The sequence below is a fragment of the Periplaneta americana genome, chromosome 7 (genome assembly GCF_040183065.1).
Source record: "Periplaneta americana isolate PAMFEO1 chromosome 7, P.americana_PAMFEO1_priV1, whole genome shotgun sequence".
Taxonomy (NCBI): Eukaryota; Metazoa; Arthropoda; class Insecta; order Blattodea; family Blattidae; genus Periplaneta; species Periplaneta americana.
This window is the reverse complement of record NC_091123.1, coordinates 161,196,863-161,222,543: the sequence shown is the minus strand read 5'-3', so window position 1 is coordinate 161,222,543 and position 25,681 is coordinate 161,196,863. Positions and strand designations below refer to the sequence as shown.

General features: G+C 34.5%; 2 protein-coding genes across 2 annotated transcripts in view; one reads left to right on the top strand and one right to left on the bottom strand.

The window, feature by feature from the left end:
• Positions 1-25,681, top strand: part of LOC138703658 (GTP-binding protein Di-Ras1) — a 1,052,070-nt gene that overhangs the window by 731,490 nt on the left and 294,899 nt on the right. The gene's annotated exons all lie outside the window — the stretch shown is intronic.
• LOC138703657 (pancreatic lipase-related protein 2-like) overlaps positions 11,476-25,681 on the bottom strand; it is a 228,742-nt gene continuing 214,536 nt past the window's right edge. Inside the window, exons 5-7 of the mRNA XM_069831719.1 lie at positions 23,119-23,307; positions 21,915-22,074; positions 11,476-12,761 (exon numbers count right to left, since the gene is read on the bottom strand). Coding sequence (XP_069687820.1) covers positions 12,374-12,761; positions 21,915-22,074; positions 23,119-23,307 — 737 coding nt within the window. The 3' untranslated portion in view covers positions 11,476-12,373. The remainder of the gene's footprint in view (positions 12,762-21,914; positions 22,075-23,118; positions 23,308-25,681) is intronic.

Sequence of the window (25,681 nt, the reverse complement as noted above, 5' to 3'; positions counted from 1 at the left end):
TCATTGCCTCTACCTGTTGGGTTTCACCCATTCTCAGTGTCTTTGTCGACTTGTTGTTTTATACCGTTGTGCGCTTCAATATGTCTAATTTATTCCGGCCATGATTAATGAGTGTTGGAGCAGATTATCCGCAGCCAGGCCTCCTGATTCACCTGAAGATTCAGGACCATCACGACAAGAACAACAAACAACACCGTCGAAGAAAACAGAATATCTTACTTGCAGAGGAGCGTAGCTAAGAAAACGAAGTGTTAAAATTGTGTCTAACGTTAGAAATTATATCCAAAAAGTAATCGAAAGTTCAGGCAGTTTAATAAGTATAAATCTTAACCACTTAACATCGGACGCAACCGGCGGAGTTGGATATATGGGCATAGAAATTAAGAATTACAGTTCACCAACTAAAGAGATAATAAACATATTAAAACAGAATTCGGTAAGATAGACGATTTTATACGTGATTTACTTCGCCGAACAGTATGTGAACAGTACGCGAAAGAGATATCGCCAACAGCAACACCGTCCTTAGCAACTTAAATAATGACATTATTCACAGCAGTGCTAAAAAGTTTTCTAACTTACAGCAGTGAATTAAATGTTTTTAAATCACTCTCTACATGACAACCAACATATTAGCAATAGTAAAATGAATATATATGAACTTCTTCGCCAACAACACATTACAAAGAAAAGCCCTACAATTTAAAATTAAATTTACATACTAGTAATGAATAAAATATTGTATAGCACACTAGAGTAAACAGATTATATAAGTTCGTGGAAATTATCACCCAAGGCGAAGCTGATAAAATCTAACTTTACTCTTTTGTACTATAAATTCTATAACTATTCAATGATCACAGTTTCAGAAAATTTTACCGGCGCAACATTCTTAATTAAGTATAAAATTCTGGAACTTCAATAACATGAGAATTTAACACTTATTATAGAAGTCTGCATTTTTTTGTTTATTTAGGCAAAACATGTTAGTGAAAATATAAATATAAAGTGTTTTTAAAATAAGTTTGTTCATTTTTACACCAATTTCGTTTTAGTAATTACAAATTAAGGTATATTTACAAAGATAATATAGTCTCGCTGAAAATCGCGATTTCACGGAACACAGTTTGAAAAACGTTCGCAAATCACAATGACTTCAAGAATTGGCAACTCGGCTAAGGGTTTATCCCTTGCGCGTGCCTGCAGTTAACTGGTGAAGGGGATGAGGGAAGGTCGTCATGTTTTCGTGCGAAGTATAGTGGTTGTATAAATAAAAGTCCGATCTAGCAATAAGACTGTAAATTTATTCAATCATATTTTCAGACTGTAGATTTTGAAATACATCCTCTTGTTTCTACATGACTACTCTGTTACAACTTCAAATTAATACTGTTTTCATTACATAAAATATAATACCCTGAAGGTTTGCTTTTGAATTATATTCTAAGACTAATCACACATTTCTACAATTATATATTTCAACATTCTTTTAACAAAAATTCTTTACAAAATTAAAACCTATCTCAAACTGTAATGTATAGGCTACATTATGGTAAGATATATCTACGCACGCACACACACACACACACACACACAAAATTTTTACATTATTTTACCTAAAAGAAAATGTAAAATAATAATATGATTAATGTTACAATTGCAAATACAGTAGAACCGCGATTATCCGTCATCCTATTAACCGATTGGCGGATTATCCGACTGTCAGTCTCTAGCTCCTCTTTTTATTGCAGAGAACAAATGAAGTGATGTACGTTATGTTAGTACATATTTGTTCTGCAAAAGGTTATTAACTACAAGGCTTTACCCTTACACAGTATGTATAGTCGGACCATCGGATCTGTGCCCCAGTAAATTATGCGAACAGAACCTTAATTCCTTTTCAGCCTCGGCAATTCATTTCTCTCCCTGTATTCCTATTTCTCTCTTTTCTACCCCTCTCTCTTTCTCTCCCCCACTATTCACAATTTTGAGCCTTCTTGCGGGACAGTTTATTTGCACTTGCAGTCCAGTGTTGTCAACTCAACATGAATACTGTAGCACGGAGTGGTGAAAGAAATATTATTAAGCAAGTATTAGCATTTTGCATAAATCAATCAGCGTCATTAGACCTACTTAAATTAAATTATGAATAAGTAATAATTAACCTTACAGTATTATAAGCAATATTCAAGAGACATGACACTGTTTGACGTAAGTTTGGCAACATCCCTATTCGGCAAGGTTCGTGGCCTGCTGTTTGACGTAGTGGGAGAGAAACGGATGGAATGGGGTGAGTAGAGGCGTTAACTTTTCCAAGAACGACGACAGCGCTGAAGGGGCATAGATCCGATGGTCCGACTTTAGTAGGAATGCTTTTGTTACTGGCAACAGGAACAGTTACCTGTGGGAAGGGGTGTTTTTTCCCCAACTTGTAAAATAGTCACCACATGCTTTCAAAAAAATTACCCAAAGAACTTTCAACCCATGTACCATTCAGACCTCATCCTTACTATTCCAGTGACAGTACTGTGTACTTCTATGCAAAATGTCTTCCACGGGTGTCAAAAGAAAACGTGTTGTGCTAATTATCGAAAAAAATACAAATCATTCAGCGGTTTGAGGAAGAAACTGTGGCTCATTTCGCATCAGAATAAGAGACTGGCGTTAAAAATGCGCTCTAATTATTAAAAAAAAATACAAGAATAAAATTGTACAACGTACAAGTACGCATATCTACAACACGAGACTTCTACTTTTCCTATGTTTCTCCAGACAACCATCACCCTTGGTCCTTAAAACGCGTCGTTGACAATGATACTTAAACCACTTAAACTAGCATGTTAAACACAATACCACGGAAGAAATTACGAAATTGTAGTTTAATTTATGAAAATCTTTTATTTACGGATTATCCGATTTTTCGATTAATCGCTCAATCCATCCCCTTCATCACCACGGATAATAGAGGTTCTACTGTAGTTCGTAACCTTTATTTAATTCGGTTTGTGCATTAATATACCTTAATCACTTACAGTTCTTTACAAACTCCATAGGCTTACTTATATAAGATGAATAATTCGTTGTATCTACTCAGCTATATTATTTGTCATAATCTGTGCTGACGTCAATTTCACATTTCCTATAATATACAGGGTGGAAGTGAAATAATCACGCAAATTTTCACAGCGAATTCTTCATGTTGTGTATAAAAAAGTCTAATACCATATTGGTGACAAGTTCGTAGTTTTCTCAGAAAAATATTTTTGACCAACTTTTTAACACCCTGTAATTCGATAACTATTGGGAGTAGGATCGTGATTTTTCTCTATGTTGATAGAAAATGTAGAAAAGAATTGTTTATCCTTTGGGCGTATTTCAGTTGAATGGACAGTTTCCGTGTAAATTTAGTTTTAAATTCCACACCCACACATTTTAATTTAGTGTATAATAATTGTAGGAGGTTGCAACGTTTCGGTCAAAGACACAGATAAGTGAGGGAGAGGTTTACCGTTTTGCCTGACACGCCAAAGCTCGTATCCCTTTTGCATAAATATTAAGAGGAGAACCAGTACAATGTGCTTTACTGTCTTGGCAGCCTTCATACAAATTGTTAATATTCAGTGTGAACGTGTATGGCAGGGATGAGACGATATTAGCTCCCAATCATGGTAGAAGAGCTCGACCTTGATCACGAGCGCATAGCGCATTCACTGTAACGTAGACGTCAGGGATGTACATGCACATGCAGCGAATAAAGGGAGCAATTATTACAATAACTTGCGGTACTAAATTTCTGGCTATGTAATAGGGCTAATTATTCAGTTATTTATTATACATGTACATAGGCTATATAAACAAATCGCAAAGGGAAGGGTTTTTTAGAAACAAAAATAGAAAGAGGAAAAGTTAATTGTATGTAAACCATTTTATTGTTAAAAGCAATTATTTATTATGTAAATACTTCACTTCATTGGTTAGGAGAAACTAATAGGGTCTACCTGCTCGACGTGTGTGATCTCTAAGTACTTTTGAGTATTTGTTGAAAAAATAGTAATGGCAATATTGATTGAAATAGACTATATTGATTGTGTGATTGTGAAAATGTAGTCCTTACTCTCCAGTCGTGATTATGTAATGAGTTTTCTTAGAGTGATTTGTGAGATGCACGTAACACGAAAAAAACAAATTGATTAAATTAAGATATTGAGAGCCATCGTAATTTTTGGGGTCAATCATTTAAGAGGATATGTATGACTTTTAAAACTTCCACAATTTCGGCAAAAATTTGTGAAATTTAAACTATATAAACAGTTCTATAATAATATCATCTGTACAAAATTTTGTGCAATTAGGTCTAATAGTTTTGAAATTATATTCTTAAGTATATTTTATATTGACGTTACTAAAAAAAAGCTCCTTGCATCAAAGTTTTCAAAATGTTTAGTTCATATTTGATAAAAATCCTGAAAATAGTTATTGTAATAAAAGTGAATTAGTATTTTGAATTTAGTAATAGGGCCTAGTATAAGTTAAAGTGCACGTAGTCTAATAAAAGTAAATATCCAGAAACAAGCAACAAATAAAACATCAATAATACATTTAAAATAAAGAAATAAAAGGAATCTAGATACAATCTGCTGACCCAAATGTAAATTAATTTATCTTCGATGCCAATTCCGAAATGAATTTATTTCTCTCTTCTCCTGAATAATGCCTATATTTTTTCATGTTGCGTCTCATAATGCCGTTTTATGTTGATTTTTTTGAAAATGATAATTTTTACACAACAAACACTGGACTTCATCACCATGTTCGAAGCATAAATATTGTATCTTCCACTCTTCCTTGAAAGCTTCAAGCGCTTCCGTTCCGTCATGATGCGCTGTATTCTAAGATCTGTACATCCTTTAGCAATGTTTACAGGTAAAAGAGCTCCGCGCGCGCAGCGGGCATAAAATAGCTCTCGCCCGCAAATATTAGTCACCATCGCAAGACTGCTGTATGGGGTTTCGCAATGGCAAAATTCTCGATATATTATTATTTTACGGCGAAACAAGAAGTAGCCTAGTTCCAGTTTAGCTCAAAGGTTTTATGCAGAACGATATTCCGAGAGGAATGTGTCAAATCCACACATATTTATCGAGGTCTCTCAGCGTCTCCGTGATACCTGCAGTGTAGTACCAGGCTGTCGTAATCGTCAACTACAGAGCTTAGCGGCGGTGTTGCCAGACGTCTAAAAATTGCAACATAATTTTCTAATTAACTGAGCATTTAATCACAAAACGTATTTTTATTCCTTTCAATGTTCTCTATCGTTCCTTTCAATTTGCGTGTTTGTTTAACTTCGACCCTGTATGTGTCTGACAGTGTACATAATTACAATGCACATAAGAATGGGAAGAATATTTCAATGATTGAAAGATCTTTACACTTGTGTAGCTACATGAATTTTCTACATTAACTACAACTATAACTCATTCTAAGCTTAAAAATAGTTGACTAGATTTTATTTTTTATATTTAGGTATAGTAAAATTATTTCTATAACCACGAAAATACATCATTAGTCTGTAAATTATTGCATAAAGGCTATGACACATACAATTATGTAGAACAAAATATTTATGATAAAGTATTGATATTTGATTGGGACGTAAATTTTCCTCAAATACTGCAAGCGCACGTAACACATGCACAGCCCTCAAAATACTGTACAGTACAATAACAGTCAACGTAATGGCAAGAAAAAAATAACAAAAATTACTTTTTTCTAGCTGCCTTATGCAAATAAGAATTATTTAACTGATTAAAATTTCACAGATTATTCAAATACATAAACTTACAATAACATTATAAGTAATACAAGAGTGTATTCGTTTGAAAATTTGAAATGCATCTATTTAAGAGCCTATACTACAAAGAACAATCACTGAAAAATAAACATTTATAATAATAGTAAAATTTTAATAAATAGAAGTAATATTACAACTCCTTATTCTTCTTATCAGCATATGAAGTGTTGGTATTTTAACGCCTGAATACGTAAAGTTGACTACTGCAAGATTGTCCCTAGTTTCAGAGTTTCCCTGGTTTATCGCTTATATAATAAGAAATAGTGTAGTTTATAAAGCATTTTTTGTTAATAAGAAATAAATATCAAGGTCCTTCAATAACTGTCTATTCTTTTAAACCTAATGTATAATACAAAGTTTACATTAGGTTACGTGAAACATATCTGCGACTAGCGCTTTCGCTATTAAAGTAGCATCTTCAGGTTTAACTTGCGTGATATTGAGCTTTATACAGGGACATCACTTTATTTTTACTTGCATTTTTATTGTACCTGCGTTTCTGAATGTACTTGACTCCCACCCCTTTCGCTAATGTCCTTGCTCCCGTCAGCCACACAAACTTACGGCCGCTGTTACATTCGAAGTCTGCTAACAGTGAAGTAAACAGTACAGAGTATAGTGTGTTTCAGAAATACGGTTGCGTTGTCTTCAGAAGAAAGAGCCTATATTATTGAAGCTTATTTCTAGGGAGAGGTATTTATGGAGATTAAATTTATCATTTGTGTCTTTTAATATTGGTGTCGGCGGAGATTGTTGGAGATTGATTTGTACTCTTGTTGGATATTAATGGAAATTTTGGAAAATACAATTATTTTGAAATTGGATTATTAACTTAGTATGAATATTACTTTTCAAATAATTAACATTAAAGGTTCATTGGATTCTGGTAAAGGTGCACTATGGCCAATAGACAATATTTGTTGGATTGAGACTGTACTTAACACACACTAATTAAAAACGAAATAACTTGCAGCCCTCAAATTAACATTTTCAAATTATTAGTGAAATGTTGAATTCTCCGTCTTTTGAGTTCACTAATGTAATCATAACACCTGGAATACCAAGTAATGTAGCCTACTTGAATGTGCAACAAATTCAAATGAAAAAAATGTCCGAAAAAAGAACTCAGGATATGAAATTCGCCATAAAACGACACAATAGTAATAATTCGCGAATGTGTTCATATTTCGCTATTAGAACTCCGTTTCGCGAGTTGTCGTGATTATTTTATCCGCATATTATTAATCAGCATCACTTAATTCGTAAAGATTAGTAAAATCTATTGTATATCTATTATGTCGTGATTTTCGTGATCTCCATAAACCCCTGGCCCTGCTTATTTCGCACAGGTACGGTGTGTAGCATGACTGAATAACTTTATCTGTGTGGACTGAGCAGAAGTGAAGATTAGAGTTACCGAAAGTATGGTAATATGCTGAATAAAGTAGCCATTATATAATGAATAAAATCGCCTGAAGAGTTGAGTTTGTGAAAAAAAAACTGTTACTACTCTACTGTATTTTGATAAAATACCGTAAAAGTAATAAACAAACTGAAAATCGTAATATCACATTTCCCTGTAACATAAGTGGATACACTACTTTACTCTCCTCCTATAGCTAGTAAAATGATTTGTTTACATATTGCACTAGTAAAACCAAACTCCTGTAATGGAAGGGGATAACAGTGTTTCCGAGTGTAGCCAGGTTAATGTTAAAAATGTTGGTAAAAATAAAGTGATGTCCCTGTACATAACACGCAAGTTAGACCTGAAGATGCTATTTTAATAGCAAAAGCGCTAGTCGCAGATATGTTTCACGTAACCTAATGTAAACTTTGTATTATATATTAGGTTTAAAAGAATAGACAGTTATTGAAGGACCTTGATATTTATTTCTTATCTACTTGTTAACTTGTCGGATCAACATGCCTTTCAAAAAAAAAATTGTTCTTAATGTTAGATCGACAGCATACAGTATTGGACATTCTGTCTCGGACAAGACGATTTTGTCTGTGACTGTCCGATGCGACAGTGATTACATGCATTGTTATGAGGCTGCAGCACACTGCACCGGACATTCTGTCTCCGACAGGACGATTTTGTCTCGGAACGTCCGATGCGACAGTGATTACATGCATTGTTATGAGGCTGCAGCACACTGCACCGGACATTCTGTCTCCGACAGGACGATTGTGTCTCGGAACGTCCGATGCGACAGTGATTACATGCATTGTTATGAGGCTGCAGCACACTGCACCGGACATTCTGTCTCCGACAGGACGATTGTGTCTCGGAACGTCCGATGCGACAGTGATTACATGCATTGTTATGAGGCTGTAGCACACTGCATCGGACATTCTGTCTCCGACAGGACGATTTTGTCTCGGAACGTCCGATGCGACAGTGATTACATGCATTGTAATGAGGTTGCACCGGGCATTCGGTCCGGGACAAGCGTCCGATGCAGCATGCTGCAGCCTCGTAACGTCATAGCAATGCGTGTAATCATCTTGACATCGGATGGTCTGAGACAAAGCCGTCCTGTTCGAGACAGAATGTCCGGTGCAGTATGCTACCGGTCTTATCGTTCACTGACTGAAAGCTTAGGATTAAAGAAACATGAAATTTACGTAGAGTGAAACAAATGTAAGCTAGAACGTGACAATAAACTTTAATTTTACAGTTAGTGTAATTTCTTTGGAAACATTCTAGTTCAGTAATAAATCTAAACCAGTTACTTTAAGTATTAACTTCGACATCATTGCTGCTCACACACACTGAAGTAATTCGTTGTTTATGTGTCATTTAATTTGTACTTTACAGTAACATTTTTTTGTCTCACAATAGATCTATCCAATAATTCGATTTTAGCATTGTTGTAACTTACGTTACATATTCATATCATAGAAATGTGGCCTACATGATCACTAAATTCGTTTAAATTATCCATTCAATTAGTTTGACTTCAAATAATTTCTAAAAGTAAGCACTGTATTGAATTTTTGACAATAGAGCACCAAGTGAATCAGATTGTCAGCGTACCTCGAATAAGTTGCATGCTACATGAAATATTATGATGTAGGTGTATTTTGTGATATTTAATATGATAGAACGCTATGTGGTATCATGCATTTGTGGTTTAGGAGGTAGGCCAACCCCAGAAATTTAAAATAAACTTATTCTTCTCTGTTGTTGAAAACAGAGATTTCCTTGATGTGAACAGATAAAAACGAAAAAAGCCCAAATTCATTCTTATACCTAGGATAATTGATAGCATGATTATATGAGCCGTTTAGAGCAGAAGTGGTGTAAGTCAAAAATGAGTAATTAGGGTTAAAGTAAACATTCTGTAAAATATAGGGCAAAGTAGCAATTAATATTCATTTTATTTAAACTATTAGTAGTTAGTGGATAGCACGAAGGACATATTAATTGCTACTTTGCGCTGTATTTTACAGAATTTTTATTTTAAACCTCATTACCCAATTTTGACTTACACCACTTTTGCTCTGAACGGCTCATATATGTTCTGTTGAAGAATAAGCAGTTGAAGGTGCGAAACTACTTTAGGTTTGAGCGGTGCCACCACCCAAAATATGTTTTCTTTTTTTTTTTTCCCCACAACCATCATAACAGCGATGTGTCTTTTGTTGAGTTTCGCGTATTATAAAATGATGTAATGTGATAATTAGTATACAGTAACGTTATGTGGTGTGTAATATAACATTCTCAAACAAGAAAATTTAATACCGTTTTATGAATTTTCAACTAAAGATCTGTAGATGAAGCTATGAATTTTTAGACCATATTTAATATCAAGTTGCATATATTTTGACTATCTTTAGAACAATAGCGAAGTTATATTCACAGATAGCACATATTATTCATTTTGAAAATACATTTTTATTTATGGCGAAAATAATGTTTCAATAAAATCTGTCTTATAATCAAAATGGGTGGCATTATTTATTAATAAAGCTTCTTTCATTTGAATATAACCTAAATAAGTTGACAAACGTATTTCATAGAGCATATTTTAATTAATTATTGCTTTCATCATAAATTTCTCGTATTGAACAAGATTGGACAGTCTACTGCGGAAAAGGGAGAAACAACAACGGCCTGGATACAGTGTTTGCAGTACAAAAAGTGGTTCCATGAAAAATGTCAGGGACTTGTAACATACCGCAAGAACTTATTGTGTCACTCTTGCAGAGAACATAAATCTGAGTGAGAGAAAATTCTTGTAAGACAAATAAATCATTGCATAATCTTTGGAAGTAAAATTGATGTTATTTTTGCACCAAATATGTTGAAATTAATTTCAGAAATATTGTTGTGAAATTACCGGAGTAGTACTGCGAAATTAACCGAGTTGTCCAAACTATTATAATTCGCAACACGTTTTTAATTTCTGTCGTACGTAAACATTTTAGTTTTTAGTTTGTAGAAAATTACTAAATTGTAAAACTATAAAATTGTAAAATATTGTAAAAATTTGTAAAAATTGTAATTGTAATATTGTAAAATTTTGACTTGTTCCACATCTTAAAGCTTCATTGCTCATGTAAGATCTATGGAATATAATAAATAAACAAATGCCAACAAATACGCAAAGGAAAACGCTCTGGATTTGAAGGTTCAGACGAATAATTTGGTTTTCATACAAACTGTGTCTGAAACTATTACACGGTTAGGAAAGTCAGAGCAAGAGATGCCGGAAGTCCTCAAATTAATTTATAAAATGATGCAGAGAATTAATGAGACATCAAGTACACCGGTTACTGAACGTGTAAAACAGAAGTGGAAATCAATTTCATGTAAAAATAACGAATATAGAACATTGTGTAAGATAAACAGCAAATTAGTGGACATAGAGTCAGCCGAGAATAAAGGACTGTCTTTTAGAGACTCCAATGATGTTAGGTTTTTTTTTCGTTTTGCTCCTATCACGTCATGCGACGTAGAGCGCAGCTTTCTACAGTACAAACTTCGGCAGATAACCGAAAAATATTTACGTTTGAGACACTGAGAATGTATCTTGTAGTAGGTACATTGCAATTCGGTACTATAACTGTACTTCCTAAGGACGACCAATAGGATAAATGAAAAAATTAAAATTGCTACATGATTATTTCCACCATTAACACTGTGTATAATTAAACAGACATGCTTATAAAAGACGGAGAATAAATGCTTTTCACATTCTTTTGACATTATCATTGTGTAATGTATATTTACTTTCAGAATGTACATATATGTGTGTTTCCCCATACTGCCGTACTCTACTCTAAATAGAAATGTTGTTACCTCATCACATCTCTATCTACCTGCAGCGAGTCAACAACCTATAGTGCATGCACAGTAAATTTATTGTATCGGGTGCAAAGTCTCGAAGCCTGATCATCAAAGCTCGGAACTTGGGGACTTGTGTCTTTGCACGTGACTAAGCGACCGGACTTCAATGTCAACAAACTCCCGCTTCCAGCACGGAGGTACTGTCAGGTCTGCTACAAAGGTGGTTTCTGGCTGGAACAACATATTGATAATATTATGGTAGGTTGAAACACGCAATTTCATAGCATATATATATATATATATATATATATATATATATATATATATAATAAAAATAAACATGAGAAATATATACAATTTACTGTTCTGCTGTGTACATTTTATTACAGTGTATGACTATCTACATTCGAAGATTTTTCGGTAGCAGACTTAAAATACTGAATGTTTTCACTGTTACTGTTTTCTGTTTGATTTTCAGCAGTTGCTAGCTGATCTCGTATCTGAGAAAGATAAGTATATACTAAATTTTTCTCGAAAATAGTTTTCAATTAGTGTGTCACTATTAGGGCAAGCCCCTCTACGTTTCGATCCATGGCTATGGACAGATTTTTCTACAATTTGAGGGACTACAATGCCTTTCAATGAATTTCGTTTCCAGCCTCTAGTTTGTGTGTGGCACAACTTACAAAATATAAACTCTCCATTCGAAAAAAATAATGTATCTCCTCCGAATTCCCCACGAAATTCTGTATCTTAAATTTAAAACAAAATGTATTTTCAAACTTCTATAATACCCATTCGAAACAACACGTATTTTCTATTTCCTCAAACAGACCGTTTACCTTTAATTCTCTGAATGTCATTGGGTTCGACATAACTGTTTCTTCGTCCGTCTTCCTGTCATTAGTTGTGGCCACTTTCTTAGTACACACGACTGTCCCTGAGCACTTGCAGCGTGAGCTTTGTGTACGTTGTACCTGTAACCTTACTCATGCACACGACGCAAGTCCCCAAGTTCCGAGCTTTGCTGATCATATTATATTCATATTTCTCAAATAAATAACTCTGTCCTTAAGTTACTTCTCGAGATATAAAATGTTCATTTTTCGTATTTTAGATGCTCATGGTTTCCCTTAATTTGGTGGTATAAAAGATTGCTACTTAATTCTTATTCGAAGCTCTCCTTTAACGCAAGCTCAGAAGTATTTGGCAAATAGTAATAATTACTTGAACATTCGTCTCCTACGACAGTAACTACTTATAGAGTTCTTAAAACGAAAAGAAACATAAGCTAGTAGAAGGAGCCAAAATAGTACGAAAGCTGCAATAAGTATGGCGTTGAGTGTGGATACGCTATGGTGTATTATTTTTGCATTATATGGTTCGGAGGAGTTACCATGAGTGGAAATTGCAAGGGTAGATTTAGTGGCAGAGAGATGTGGATTCTCCTGGGCACATTGTATGCTGTTAGTATCTCCATCTGCCACATCCACTACACTACAATTCGATGGTGTAGGCCCAACAGCAATAGCTTCCTGCGCAGTCTTGCTACTCTTTCCTTGGCCATAAGGTGGTTTCGAGTTCGTTTTCAGGAAGAACTTGCCCCTAGTGCTGAAAAATAAAACATTATTTGCGATGAACAAATTTAATATAAGTCGTATGTTTAAAAACGCAATTCTGATATAAATAAACAAGTTTTCAACATAATATACAGGGTTTTTTTACTGTCTGCATGCTCCATTACTGTGGGATAGCGTTTCTCAAACGTTTTTGAAGTGGGGACCACTTTTAAAGTCTCAACAGTTTTGCGGACCACCTTACTCTTGTTCCCTTCGAATACAAATTTATCATTTTTGTATAATATTTTAATACCAGTAGGTATAGCCTATTTATATTTTAAAACAGAATTAATTACTCAAAATTGATTGAATACTGAACTGATTTAATTCACTTAATTTTATATTAGCAGTTGCAGCCTTCAGACTATTGACAAATCATGACTGTCTAGCAAGTCATCTCTACAGAATAGGTATCTCAGCTTCACCCATATGTGTCCTGTGTAACGATGCAGCAGAAATGAATGAAGACCACTTGAAGACCTGTGACGCATTAAGATCAGAAGAAACTACAGTTCAAAAGTATTGGAAAGCACGACTGCTAATGGCTTCATTGCCAAATGCAAGGCACTAGACAACAACAACAACAACAACAACAACAACAACATATTAGTATTAACATTCTCCATATGTAGGGTATCATTTCGGCAAATGAAGTTTTTTCTTAGGTCAATTTTTAATAGATTTAGATCGACTCAAAATTTTATTAATTTTTTCTTCGGAAAAGAAATTCTTTGGGCTCTTAAATTCGATTTTCTAGTTTGAATTATATAAATTGCTTAGTTTACTCCCAAGAATCATGTCATCAAAATTTGAAAGACATTAAGGAAAAAAATGTGGATTTTTTTTATCTTGAGAGTCGATGTATGTTCCAGGACACGTGAAGTACCAAAAGTCTAATTTTGATCATATTTAGCGTGAAAGCCTAAAACAGGATATAAAAGTAATATAAATTAATCCGTGTTGTTAGTTTCTTGACGGTCGTTTCCAGTATATTCATCCGACTGAAAACAAATCTAATGAGAGTACTGGAAGCAACAGAGATGAGATTTCAGACGGGCTGCGGTATGCCGTAATATATTGGACGATAAGAAAGTGAAGATGTATGGGATGAACTCAATAACTACAGCATCAAGAAAATTACTCATGGATGTGGAAATAGCTGGGAAGATTATATTCTGAGGACGATGCAGGATGACAGATGTATGAAGATTGCTTCCAACGTCGCTTCCGAGATAATATCAGGCTCGAAAATACGACGAGAAAAATGGGCTACTTTACTTATTTATTTTGTCATAATTACGTTTGCCATTAATATATCAAGTTTTTCAATAATATTTTGTTAAACTTCTGTCATGGTATGTGAAAAGCTACAACTAACCTGAGAATGTTTAAAGTTCCATAGTTATCACTTGTGCATAAGTGATATTAATGTTTTCATTTCTTTGTGGAATCAAAGCTGTTCGTTAATTTCCTTAACAAAAAAATAATAAACTCATGCATTTCCTGTTTTGGAGGCAATAATAATAATAATAATAATAATAATAATAATAATAATAATAATAATAATACTCGTGACGGGAATATTGTACGAAATTGAAATATAAAAATTGGAAATTTTTCTTTTGAAGAGGTGAAGTTCAAATATCTTGGAGCAACAGTAACAAATATAAATGACACTCGGGAGGAAATCAAACACAGAATAAATATGGGAAATGCCTGTTATTATTCGGTTGAGAAGCTTCTATCATCCAGTCTGCTGTCAAAAAATCTGAAAGTTAGAATTTATAAAATAGTTATATTACCGGTTGTTCTTCATGGTTGTGAAACTTGGACTCTTACTTTGAGAGAGGAACATAGGTTAAGGGTGTTTGAGAATAAGGTGCTTAGGAAAATATTTGGGGCTAAGAGGGATGAAGTTACAGGAGAATGGAGAAAGTTACACAACACGGAACTGCATGCATTGCATTCTTCACCTGACATAATTAGGAACATAAAATCAAGACATTTGAGATGGGCAGGGCATGTAGCACTGCCACCATCTCTGCAAGCTGATGGCACTGGTGCGACACCGGTGGAGCATCAGTGAAGCCATCGGTGAAATTCGGAACACCGTGATGCCATCAGATTGCCCAGCGCTGAGATTCGGAATACGCTCGATGGCAGTATCCATCAGCCTCCACCAGTGAATCTCATTGGTTCTTGTATAGGGCGGGAATTAGCAGACGAATAACATCGTGCACTGTTGTGTCATGGCGGTGTGTTCTGCTGTATTGTTTGTAATGAGCTCAACGTAAAAACAATATGTTAATGGCTTATGAGCGAACATGTCAACGGACCAGTTATTACTACCGGTTCAAGAAATAAATTGTTTATGCTATCTTTTCTTTGAACGAGATGACAGTACGGCAATTTCGCAAAATCTTGCTAGCGTAGCACAGACAACAACTTCTGCAGCCGCCATGATAGCCATTGAACATTCCAGCAGTTTTGTTCCTATTTTTCGCTGCAGCGTGACGCCATGGATATCTACCGGTCCGGTGAGATTCGGAATATGCTGAACGTGAGGTGAATGGCTCTGATTGGCTCTTTCATCAATGACGTCAACATAGCGTTAAGCGTTTAGCGAGGATGCGAAGGTACGAAAACTCTCTACTTATCTCTCGACTTAATACGTTACTGATATTTCAGTCAGTTTCGCGGAATCATTGTTTCGTTAAGTGATTGCCCATGAGGTACAGTTGGTTTTCATAATTTTAAGGACTGTTAGTAATATAATGGAACTCCACAAATAGACACAGCAATGGTCCGTGTGCGAGACGAGGTACGAACTCTGTCTTTCTACGGAGTACTGCGGACATCGGTAAACATAAGGGCTGTACAATGTTTTTATGGCGCGCGGACCGAAACCTAAATAACTGACGTATATAATTTTAAATAATATATTGTAATATAATATGCAAAATATATAACAAAACAAATCCGTGATTAAGTATAATACATGCGTGATACATCTGAAAGATAAAACAAACTTCTGGAGGAAAAACTCTCTAAATGTATCTACAGGGCTTTCATTTCAAAACTTCCAACTTTAAATAACTAGTTGATTAAATTGAATTCAATTAAACAAAAAACACGTAAATTTAGATATTGAGGGGAAGTCTTAAGCAAGGCTTAATTGTATTTTAGATTTCACCTCCCACCCCCAGCCACTCCCACTTTGAAATTTCAAATGGCACCCCTATATTTTTATACTTAAATATGAAAGAACATCAATTGTTTATACACCACATTCATTTGTTTTCGCATCTTTTGTCGTCGCCTGGCAACCTGGATTGTTGTTATTTTTATTAGAGCTGAAGAGAATAAGTCTACAAAAACCTATTGACCACTAGCCGTACCCGTGCGCTCCGCTGCACCCGTTAGAAATAAATATAAAGTAATTACATAATTAAAATAGGACATTTGATCGAGGGAACATTCGTGTTTGATAGAAGGATAAATCGTTTAATATGTTACTTAATTTAAATTGCATCCAAATAATTAAAATACGATCATTTTGGTCCAGAGACCACTCATTGGTACAATGACAATTCCTTTAACATGTTTCTAATTTTTATTACGTGCAACCATAGTTTAATGAACATTGACATCATTTAGATTTAATGTGTATACTTTATTTTACTTGTTATAGGTTTCCATTGAATTATGGTAATAACTTAATTTTAACCCTTGTTTTCTACGTTTTCAGTAAATGGCGTTTGGCCCACTATGGTTCTGAACCCTTAAAATAACTTAAATTATATTATATAATGTTACATTACATATATTATATTATATTATATTATATTATATTATATTATATTATATTATATTATATTATATTATATTATATTATATTATATCAGAAGTTACTGTAATAACATTATAGCATTATGTCCATCTAGAGAAACTACACTTTCCAATGGTGAAATAATAATTAGTTATACAAATCTGTTAATTTAGCTTCCGATATTACTTCATACAAACACAGAAACATTCTCTGTAGGCTATCTTTCATAGCTTTCGATTGTTGCTGTCCAAGGCCCCTTATAGACGAAGTCATTTGTTTTTTATTTCATTACACGGCCTTAGATGTCAGTTATTTTAATTTTAAAACTCATTTATCTCATTAAATATCAGTCCTATCAAAATTTTTGAAGGAATAAAACTTATCGCAAATTATGTTTAAAGAAATTTGTGTTATGTAATATTTTTCACAAAAATCAATAATAAGCGAGATATTTCGATTTATTTAATTCAGGCCCCCTTATAAACCTCCTTTTAAATAATGTATTTGAATGCCATATAGCCTAAAATCTAAGTTACAACGAAAATAATTTATATTCCAATTTTCATCGAAATCCGTTCATCAATTATCGCGTGAAAAGGTAACAAACATACAGACAGACAGACAGACAGACATACAAACAAAAATGTCAAAAAAGCGATTTTCGGTTTCAGGGTGGTTAATTATATATGTTAGGACCAATTATTTTTGGAAAATCGAAAATTACCAGAAAAATTTCGGCTACAGATTTATTATTAGTATAGATTTCTGGTAATAGTTGTGTTGGTGTAGCCTATTAAATTATTTTAAAATGGTGTATGCTCTTCAAGAGAGAACATAAATCATCCTTATTGATTAAATTTAGGAAATTACACAAAATTAGCTGTGTTTTTATCCTGCAATTAACTGATAATAACAAAGCTTCTTATAATCACTACAGAATGTCTCGAATATAAATGAATTTTGTTTTATCCTATGTACTGTTCTGATCGAAATGTCAAATTCTTGAGCGATGGCTCTGATTGATTCACCTCTTTTTAACCGTTCCAATAGTTGTAACTTCTGCTTCAACATAAGTACACATTTTTTGTTCCCTGCCTTGCTGCCAACGTGTACGAGTATCTGCACACTACTGCACTGGTTCAACTGGATAGCCCTGTGCAGCACGGGACAGGATGCGTTGACTTACCTTGTATCGTGAAGTATACGAGAGTGAGCGTCTATTTGTGGAGTTCCACTGTATAAAGCATACATGGGCACAATTTTCGGTTACGTGAGGCACTCGATTTAAAATAGTTTGTTTGCTAGGAGAGGAGACTGCAGAGTAGGATGGGAAATATAAACTGCTGTGACCTGCGTCACCTTATCGTAATCGCTAAGGCGGTCAATGGCGAATTATTAAGAAAGCGCTTGGTTAACGTGAGACTCTCGAAAACTTTTATTCAATTTTGCAAATTAATTCGGCAGCTTTAATCATAAACCTCTTACTGTTTCTCCGTCGCTGAATTGATTTAAATCACAGGAGAGAAATTGCGTAACTAGCCAATAATATTCCATCACGTTGTCTACGTTTATTTTCTTGAATATTCTGGCGTTTATCAAGATTACTTAATAGATTTGCACGTTCTCGACCTAAAATATTTTCAGAAAATCATATTTCGTTTTCTACGTACATTTGATATTTTTTTTTATAAATTTCTTTTGGAAATAATACGTACAAACAACATTTAATTCCTCGTAGGCTACCTTTTAATGCAGCGTGTTTAAGGTATAATGTCGTATTTAGTATACTATGCAAATGTTAAGATCATAAATTTTCTTTGGAATAGTACGAAAAAATAACATTTAATTTGTCTTACCTTCTAATTCAGCATGTTCTTTATGACATAAGGAGTAATGTCCTTGTAGGTATATTAAATTTATTAATGCCTAATAGGATTTTCGAGCATAACATACATCGTATGTTCTCCCCTTCTAAACAGCAAAAAACTCTTCCTCCCATTTCTCATGAAATAATCGATTTCTAACGCGTACACACTGCTTTGATAATGCCATTATGCCACCAATGATATTGCTTATGAAACTGATATAGAACCTGCCCACGCCTAGAAGCTACGTGAGGGAGGAACGGGGACTGTGAAGATGATGTCACTCAGAGCGATAAGCTCTGTGAAGGTCAGTGAGGCACGATTCCCAAGTATGGTATAAAGAAAAAAAAAAAAAAACAAGCACTGCTTCAAACAAAAAGTCTTTACCTTTGACCAGACTTCTGCTTTTATAATAACTCAGTCTATTCTTTCCTTTGCCCATAGAACAGTACATAAACGTATAGTATAGCACATTCTAGGCGCTAAATTAAACAACTGAACTTTAGCCCTTGCTCTGGGTTATAAAATAGAGATAATAAAAAACCGTTCATTACATCAGGAAGAACGTTTCTTTTCAGAAGAGTAGCTATTGTCACTCTTACATTAAAATTGTAGCGAATAATTAAACCACGTTAATGAGTTAGACTCGGTTCCTTCTTTTGTCTGATAAAACAACTGGACGCTTCCATGAAAGGTGACAAGCAATTTCCGAGAGTACTTGACTCCCCAAAAGAACGTGACGTATTCCTCTAAAGCAGGCTTGCCAAACTTTTAGCTTGTGGGCAGAGTTTCCCTCGAGAAACTTTGTCTTCGAACTCGGGCTTATCACGATAATCCACAATGAAAAATAGATCGTTAGATAGTACCTTTCGACCGCGTGACAGACTATATAAGATCTACTACTGAAGTTACCATACAAAAAACATTGGAAATCCGCATTCGATTGGCTGGTATGGCTCACATTGTTCGGCAAATAACATTCCTTCCTTTCCTTACAATAATTTGTCCTTAATATATGAAACTTACAATTCATTTTGTCTGGAATTTCATCCATAATCATTCGAACAACATTTGCATTGGATATGAATAAACCGTAAGTAATGTCATTAATATCAGGGTGTTATTCTTTGAAATATTTCAAACAAGAATGTTAAATACAATTTTTGCTCTTTTTCGCTTCCTTTTCGATATAAAATTTGTTTCGTATTAAATATTTCATTGCGTCTTTTAGGAAAGCTATAGGTTTAATTCCAATATGCTCAGTCAATTTAAGAAAAGAGTATATACTTACTGGCTTTTAAGGAACCCGGAGGTTCACTGATTGCCGCCCTCACACAAGCCCGCCATTGGTCCCTATCCTGAGCAACATTAATCCATTCTCTATCATCATATCGCACCTCCCTCAAATCCATTTTAATATCATCTTCCCATCTACGTCTCCACCTTCCTAAAGGTCTTTTTCCCTCCGGCCTTCCAACTAACACTCTATATGCATTTCTGGATTCGCCCAAACGTGCTACATGCCCTGCCCATCTCAAACGTCTGGATTTAATATTCCTAATTATTTCAGGTGAAGAACACAAGCGTGCAGTTCTGTGTTGTATAACTTTCTCCATTCTCCTATAACTTCATCCTTCTTAGCCCCAAATATTTTCCTAAGCACCTTATTCTCAAACACCCTTAATCTCTGTTCCTCTCTCAAAGTGAGAGTCCAAGTTTCACAACCATAAAGAACAACAGGTAATATAACTGTTTTATAAATTCTAACTTTCAGATTTTTTGACAGCAGACTGGATGATAAAAGCTTCTCAACCGAATAATAACAGGCATTTCCCATATTTATTCTGCGTTTAATTTCCTCCCGAGTATCATTTATATTTGTTACTGTTGCTCCAAGATATTTAAACATCTCCACCTCTTCAAAAGATAAATTTCCAATTTTTATATTTCCATTTCGTACAATATTCTCATCACAAGACATAATCATATACTTTGTCTTTTAGGGATTTACTTCCAAACCTATCGATTTACTTGCTTCCAGTAAAATTCCCGTGTTTTCCCTAATCATTTGTGAATTTTCTCCTAATATATTCATGTCATCCGCATAGGCAAGAAGATGATGTAACCCGTTCAATTCCAAACCCTCTCTGTTATCCTGGACTTTCCTAATGTCATACTCTAGAGTAAAGTTAAAAAGTAAGGTGATAGTGCATCTCCTTGCTTTAGCCCACAGTGAATTGGAAACGCATCTGATAGAAACTGACCTATACGAACTTTGCTGTACGTTTCACTGAGACACATTATAATTAATCGAACTAGTTTCTTGGGAATACTAAATTCAATAAGAATATCATATAAAACTTCTCTCTTAGGACTATATATAATGATAATAAATGATTGAAAGAATTTTAGTTTTATCCTTTAAATGAACAGAAATTTGATCCGAACAAATGCAACTTTTGGCTCTGCAAAGGAATTCTACAATGCTACATTTGTTCAGATCAAATTTTTGCACGTTGAAAGAATTATAGTTTTGTCCTTCAAATTATTTATTATCATAATATGGGTATGGAGAAGAATGGAATGTGTGAAGTGGACAGACAGAATAAGAAATGAAGCTATGTTGGAAAGAGTGGGTGAAGAAAGAATGACGTCGAAACTGATCAGGAAGAGCAAAAGGAAAATAAATTCTGTAACAATGGTAGAAAGATTCTTTCCTAGACATTTCCTAATTGGCCATCTACCACATCGTTGGATTGAACATGCTATCGCCGCTGATCTGGCCTATCGGCCTTGGCCTCTCAGGTCACCAGACTTGACACCATGTGACTTCTTTTTTCGAGGATACGTGAATGATGCAGTTTATGTACCACTTCTACATGAAGACCTTTAAAGAGTAAGACATGGCATAATTTCTGAGATTGTATCCATAAATAGAGATATGGTGGAGTTTGGAAAGAAGTTAACAATCATGCTGATGTATGGCTGATAGCAAGGGGGTCTCATATTGAGTTTTTAATTTTATAACATGCCAATAAAAAAACTTTTGGAGTTTCTTAAAAAAAACATACGCTCCAAGTTAATGCATCATTAATATTTAATAATAATAATAATAATAATAATAATAATAATAATAATAATAATAATAATAAAATATGAAAATGTTACAATAATTCTGAAACACGGTGTAATCGTACGCTAAATATTTCAAACCTATTACTTAAATGATGACTTTACCCTTTAGTAAGAGTATAAATCTTCTTGAATCCAGTGACTTTGTCACGCATTTTGCTTTTTATTTGTAAAAGTAAGTATATTCGCATATTTTCTTCCTATATTTGCCTCTTTCCTTTAATTCATACGTCATAACTGAGAAATGCACCGTTGCTTACGATTGTGTTCTTTCCTTATCTATAACTAATATAAAGAGAGAGCTGTAAAATTACTGTACCTGGATGGTGTGAAGGCGCCCATGAATACTACAGAATTTTTATCACATAATCCCTTATTGAAGTTCTTCCACGAGTCGCATTCGATTGCTGGAAATCCCATAGGACGCAAAATGGACTCAGCGAAGTACATACAAGCGAGATGATGGCTGCATATTATTGCTACAAAACAAGGAGAAATTATGTTATGTTATGTTATGTTATGTTATGTTATGTTATGTTATGTTATGTTATGTTATGTTATGTTATGTTATGTTATGTTATGTTATGTATTATGTTATGTCTTATGTTATGTTATGTTATGTATTATGTTATGTTATATTTTATGTAATGTTATGTGTTATGTTATGTCATGTATTATGTTATGTTATGTTATGATATGTTACGTTACGTTATGTTATGTTATGTTTTATGTTACGTTATGTTTTATGTTATGTTATGTTATGTTATGTTTATGTTTATGTTACGTTACGTTATGTTTTATGTTACGTTACGTTATGTTTTATGTTACGTTATGTTTTATGTTATGTTATGTTATGTTACGTTATGTTATGTTATGTTATGTTATGTTATGTTATGTTATGTTATGTTATGTTATGTTGTGTTGTGTTGTGTTGTGTTACAAGTCTATATTGTGTCTTTCAGGACATCTGCGACAAATTCTAGGATCGATAGACTTCGTAAAGAGGGTCACTTTTCGTAATATAACCCATGTTCTCCGATGCCTCCTTAAGGAGCTATGCGACATCGAAAAAAAGACAGGTTTTAGTGTCACTAACAATTAATTAACACTGGTCAACAGTGATTTTGTTAAATGTGCAATTTCTGCTGTTTCTTATGACGTAATGTCGTCTACTGATTCCAAAAATTTTTCTACCACCCACCATTTTCTTTTTGTTTATAATTTTAGAAAAATGATTTATTTTTATTGCTACAGTATACAGTCATTAAAATGCTAATGAAAAGAAAATATTTCAAATATTTCATTTTATTGCTTTAACAATTGACCTTAACTTTAGATCATTGTTGCCTGTGAAGTTAGAATTAATAAAAAATGAATTATATTCCTGATAAGACTGTGAGAGATAGTATTAATTCTCAGTTGAGTTGGAACTTACATTCATGAAACATGAAAAATTGAGCTCAAATATTATTCTGGAAGACTACGGCCTATAGAAAATGGGCCATAGTAGTGAATGCATTTACCTTCCTCCCCGGAACAGGAAGGCTGTGGGTTCTTGCCTCCGTTGGGATAGAAGTCAGCGTGCCCCATTGGTTCCAGGAAAGATAGGAAACCGCCCGCTGTGTGAATTACTTGCACGAATTCGGCGTCACTCGGATCCAGACGATCTTCAATTCCTTTGATCTCGAAAATGGGTTTCGCTGGATCCAGAGCTGCAAATAAAATGGCACAACCATTTCTCGTTATTTACAAAGTGTTATGAGTTGAATCCACATCTAGAGTTCAAATGGTAAAAAACAGATTTGCTTTAATTCTTTGTCATTCCCATGGATGGGCAACTCGTGCTCCCAAAGTGCTAAAAAAACCTTGAAAGAGAGAAAGGCAGACGGAGCCAGCCGCAGCAGTTACAAGTTGTTCGTAGTTTCACTGTAAAAGCAGTTCACTGCCACGGTGCGCTCTGGCGGCTCATGCAGGTGATCGTGATATCTATTCCATGATTTGAATTTCAGAATGACGCATGGTATAGTAATTATAGTAATTTTAGACAGACTGTACCTAAACATTTAACAAAGTTATATTATTTTCTAGCTTTGTAAATTAGTTTAGTACTGGAAACACAAACTGAATACAACCTTTTCAAGGTACAAGAAATATAGCTGCAACACATTTAATATTACACTATTTGTTAATATTTCTTATTATATGTCTTATTTGAAAAGTAGAACGCTAGAATTTACAAATCTTTTTACATTAAAGAGTATTCCTCTGTTCTCAGAAAGGTAATAGTCTGTATTCGCAAACAATAACGAATTCAAGGAAGTATTTTTTACATGTCACGGCAGATTGAAATAAGCTTATTTCTGAGCTCTTTCTTTACTTTGAGAGCTTTTACACTCCTTTCTTGTATTAAACTCTGCCTCAAGCACATACAGTATATATGAAAGCAAAGAGTATATTTGGAAATTCTACTTAGGCAACATTACGAACAGTTCGATTCCTGATTTTGCTGGAATCTGAGTGACGTTCTGTTCAGTAGATTTATCAATTCAAGCTATAAATTTTCAGGATTTTCTATCGGTGTAAGCCAAAAAGATTTAAGAAAAATTTCGATTCCTTGCCAATTGTCACCGTTTCTCCAAACGTAGCAGTGAATTCTGCTGTAGGTCTTGAAGTAGGATCTTATATTTGATAAGAAGATTTTCTTATCATTCTTCAAGATAGTTTATAGTCAAAGAAAGTGAAGTTGTCTATGTTCTACATGATACTACCACATTTCAAATTTATCCATAAATGTTCTTAGCTAGTCGATTATAAGTCTTGCAATTCTGTAACTCACACGCACAACGTGTTAATGATATTTGATATCAGTCTCACCTTACTGATATCCCATTTTTACCTTTAGCTGTTCTAAAGCAGATGCAGACAGTATTTCTTTACTAAAACCTTCACTGTTTATTTGTAACATAAAATGTCATGCGTAAGAAAGTGTAATAGAACATAATACAAGCTTTACCTTCCTTCTTAATAAAAAAATTCTCTTTTTATTCGAAACTAAAGGGAAATGATCTTGGGATTATATTGTTTTTTACTTAAAACGAGCCGCCACTTACTGGAGACGCGATCGAACTTGTGTCTTGCAAGATCAGCACACAGACAGTACAGCTAGTACAGAGTCCGTTCTACCTGCACTGAGATTGTGTTCACAGTTTGAGAGCACGAGTTGCCCACCCATGGTAATTCCTCTGTCTTTAGTGTTGTTATGAACTACTGAAAGCCTGTATCCGTGCCACCTATACGCCTACACAACTTTGATCTAATGTACAAACATTGAATCTGTCATTGTGAAATTACTTGCTACCCACAGTTGGGAACCTCATCTAGTGTTAATGGAAATGCAGAGTCCATCACGCCTGTGGCTTGCGGTTTGCGGTGACGGCTTTTATACTACATGTTTGCAACAACTGAATTGATTGCTTAATGCAAAGTATGTTCTGTAGATGAGATTATATAGAAAATAGATCTGTTCGTAACAAAAAAGTTTAATATTGTCACGAATAGTTGTCGCGAATTTGAAATGTGTTCGTCGGTTGCAAGGCCGGTATGTGTAGCTGTCAGCCACATTTGCGGTGTTTGAAGCACGTCATTTGCTGTTTGTATTTCCCACACATACAAGTGGCTCGCTATCAGAACTGTGTTACGCGTGCTGGGTCTGCTCAAAAGCGGCTTGTGATTGCGTCTACCCTTCTTTATTTATCTGCAAATTAATAATAGGCAAGTTGACCACGGTTGGATGAACTTATATGTATTGGCAATGAGTAGATAAGGGCAAAGTTCATCAAGGCTAACTTTCCACCGCGTCGTTGCTTTTGTCTGGAGAAGCTATTTAGTGCCCGTCACATGTTCCGATGTACATGGCTTTATATATAGAAAGTATTTGAACATCGCCTCCCAGCTTGATTTCCTATATGATTACCCTAAAATAAATGGCTGAAACTGTAGTCGCGTCGCCCTTATTTCCGTCAGCCATCACGTTCCAGATCGGGTACATTTAAACGCCTGCATCTTGTCATTCCCTGCTGATGACGT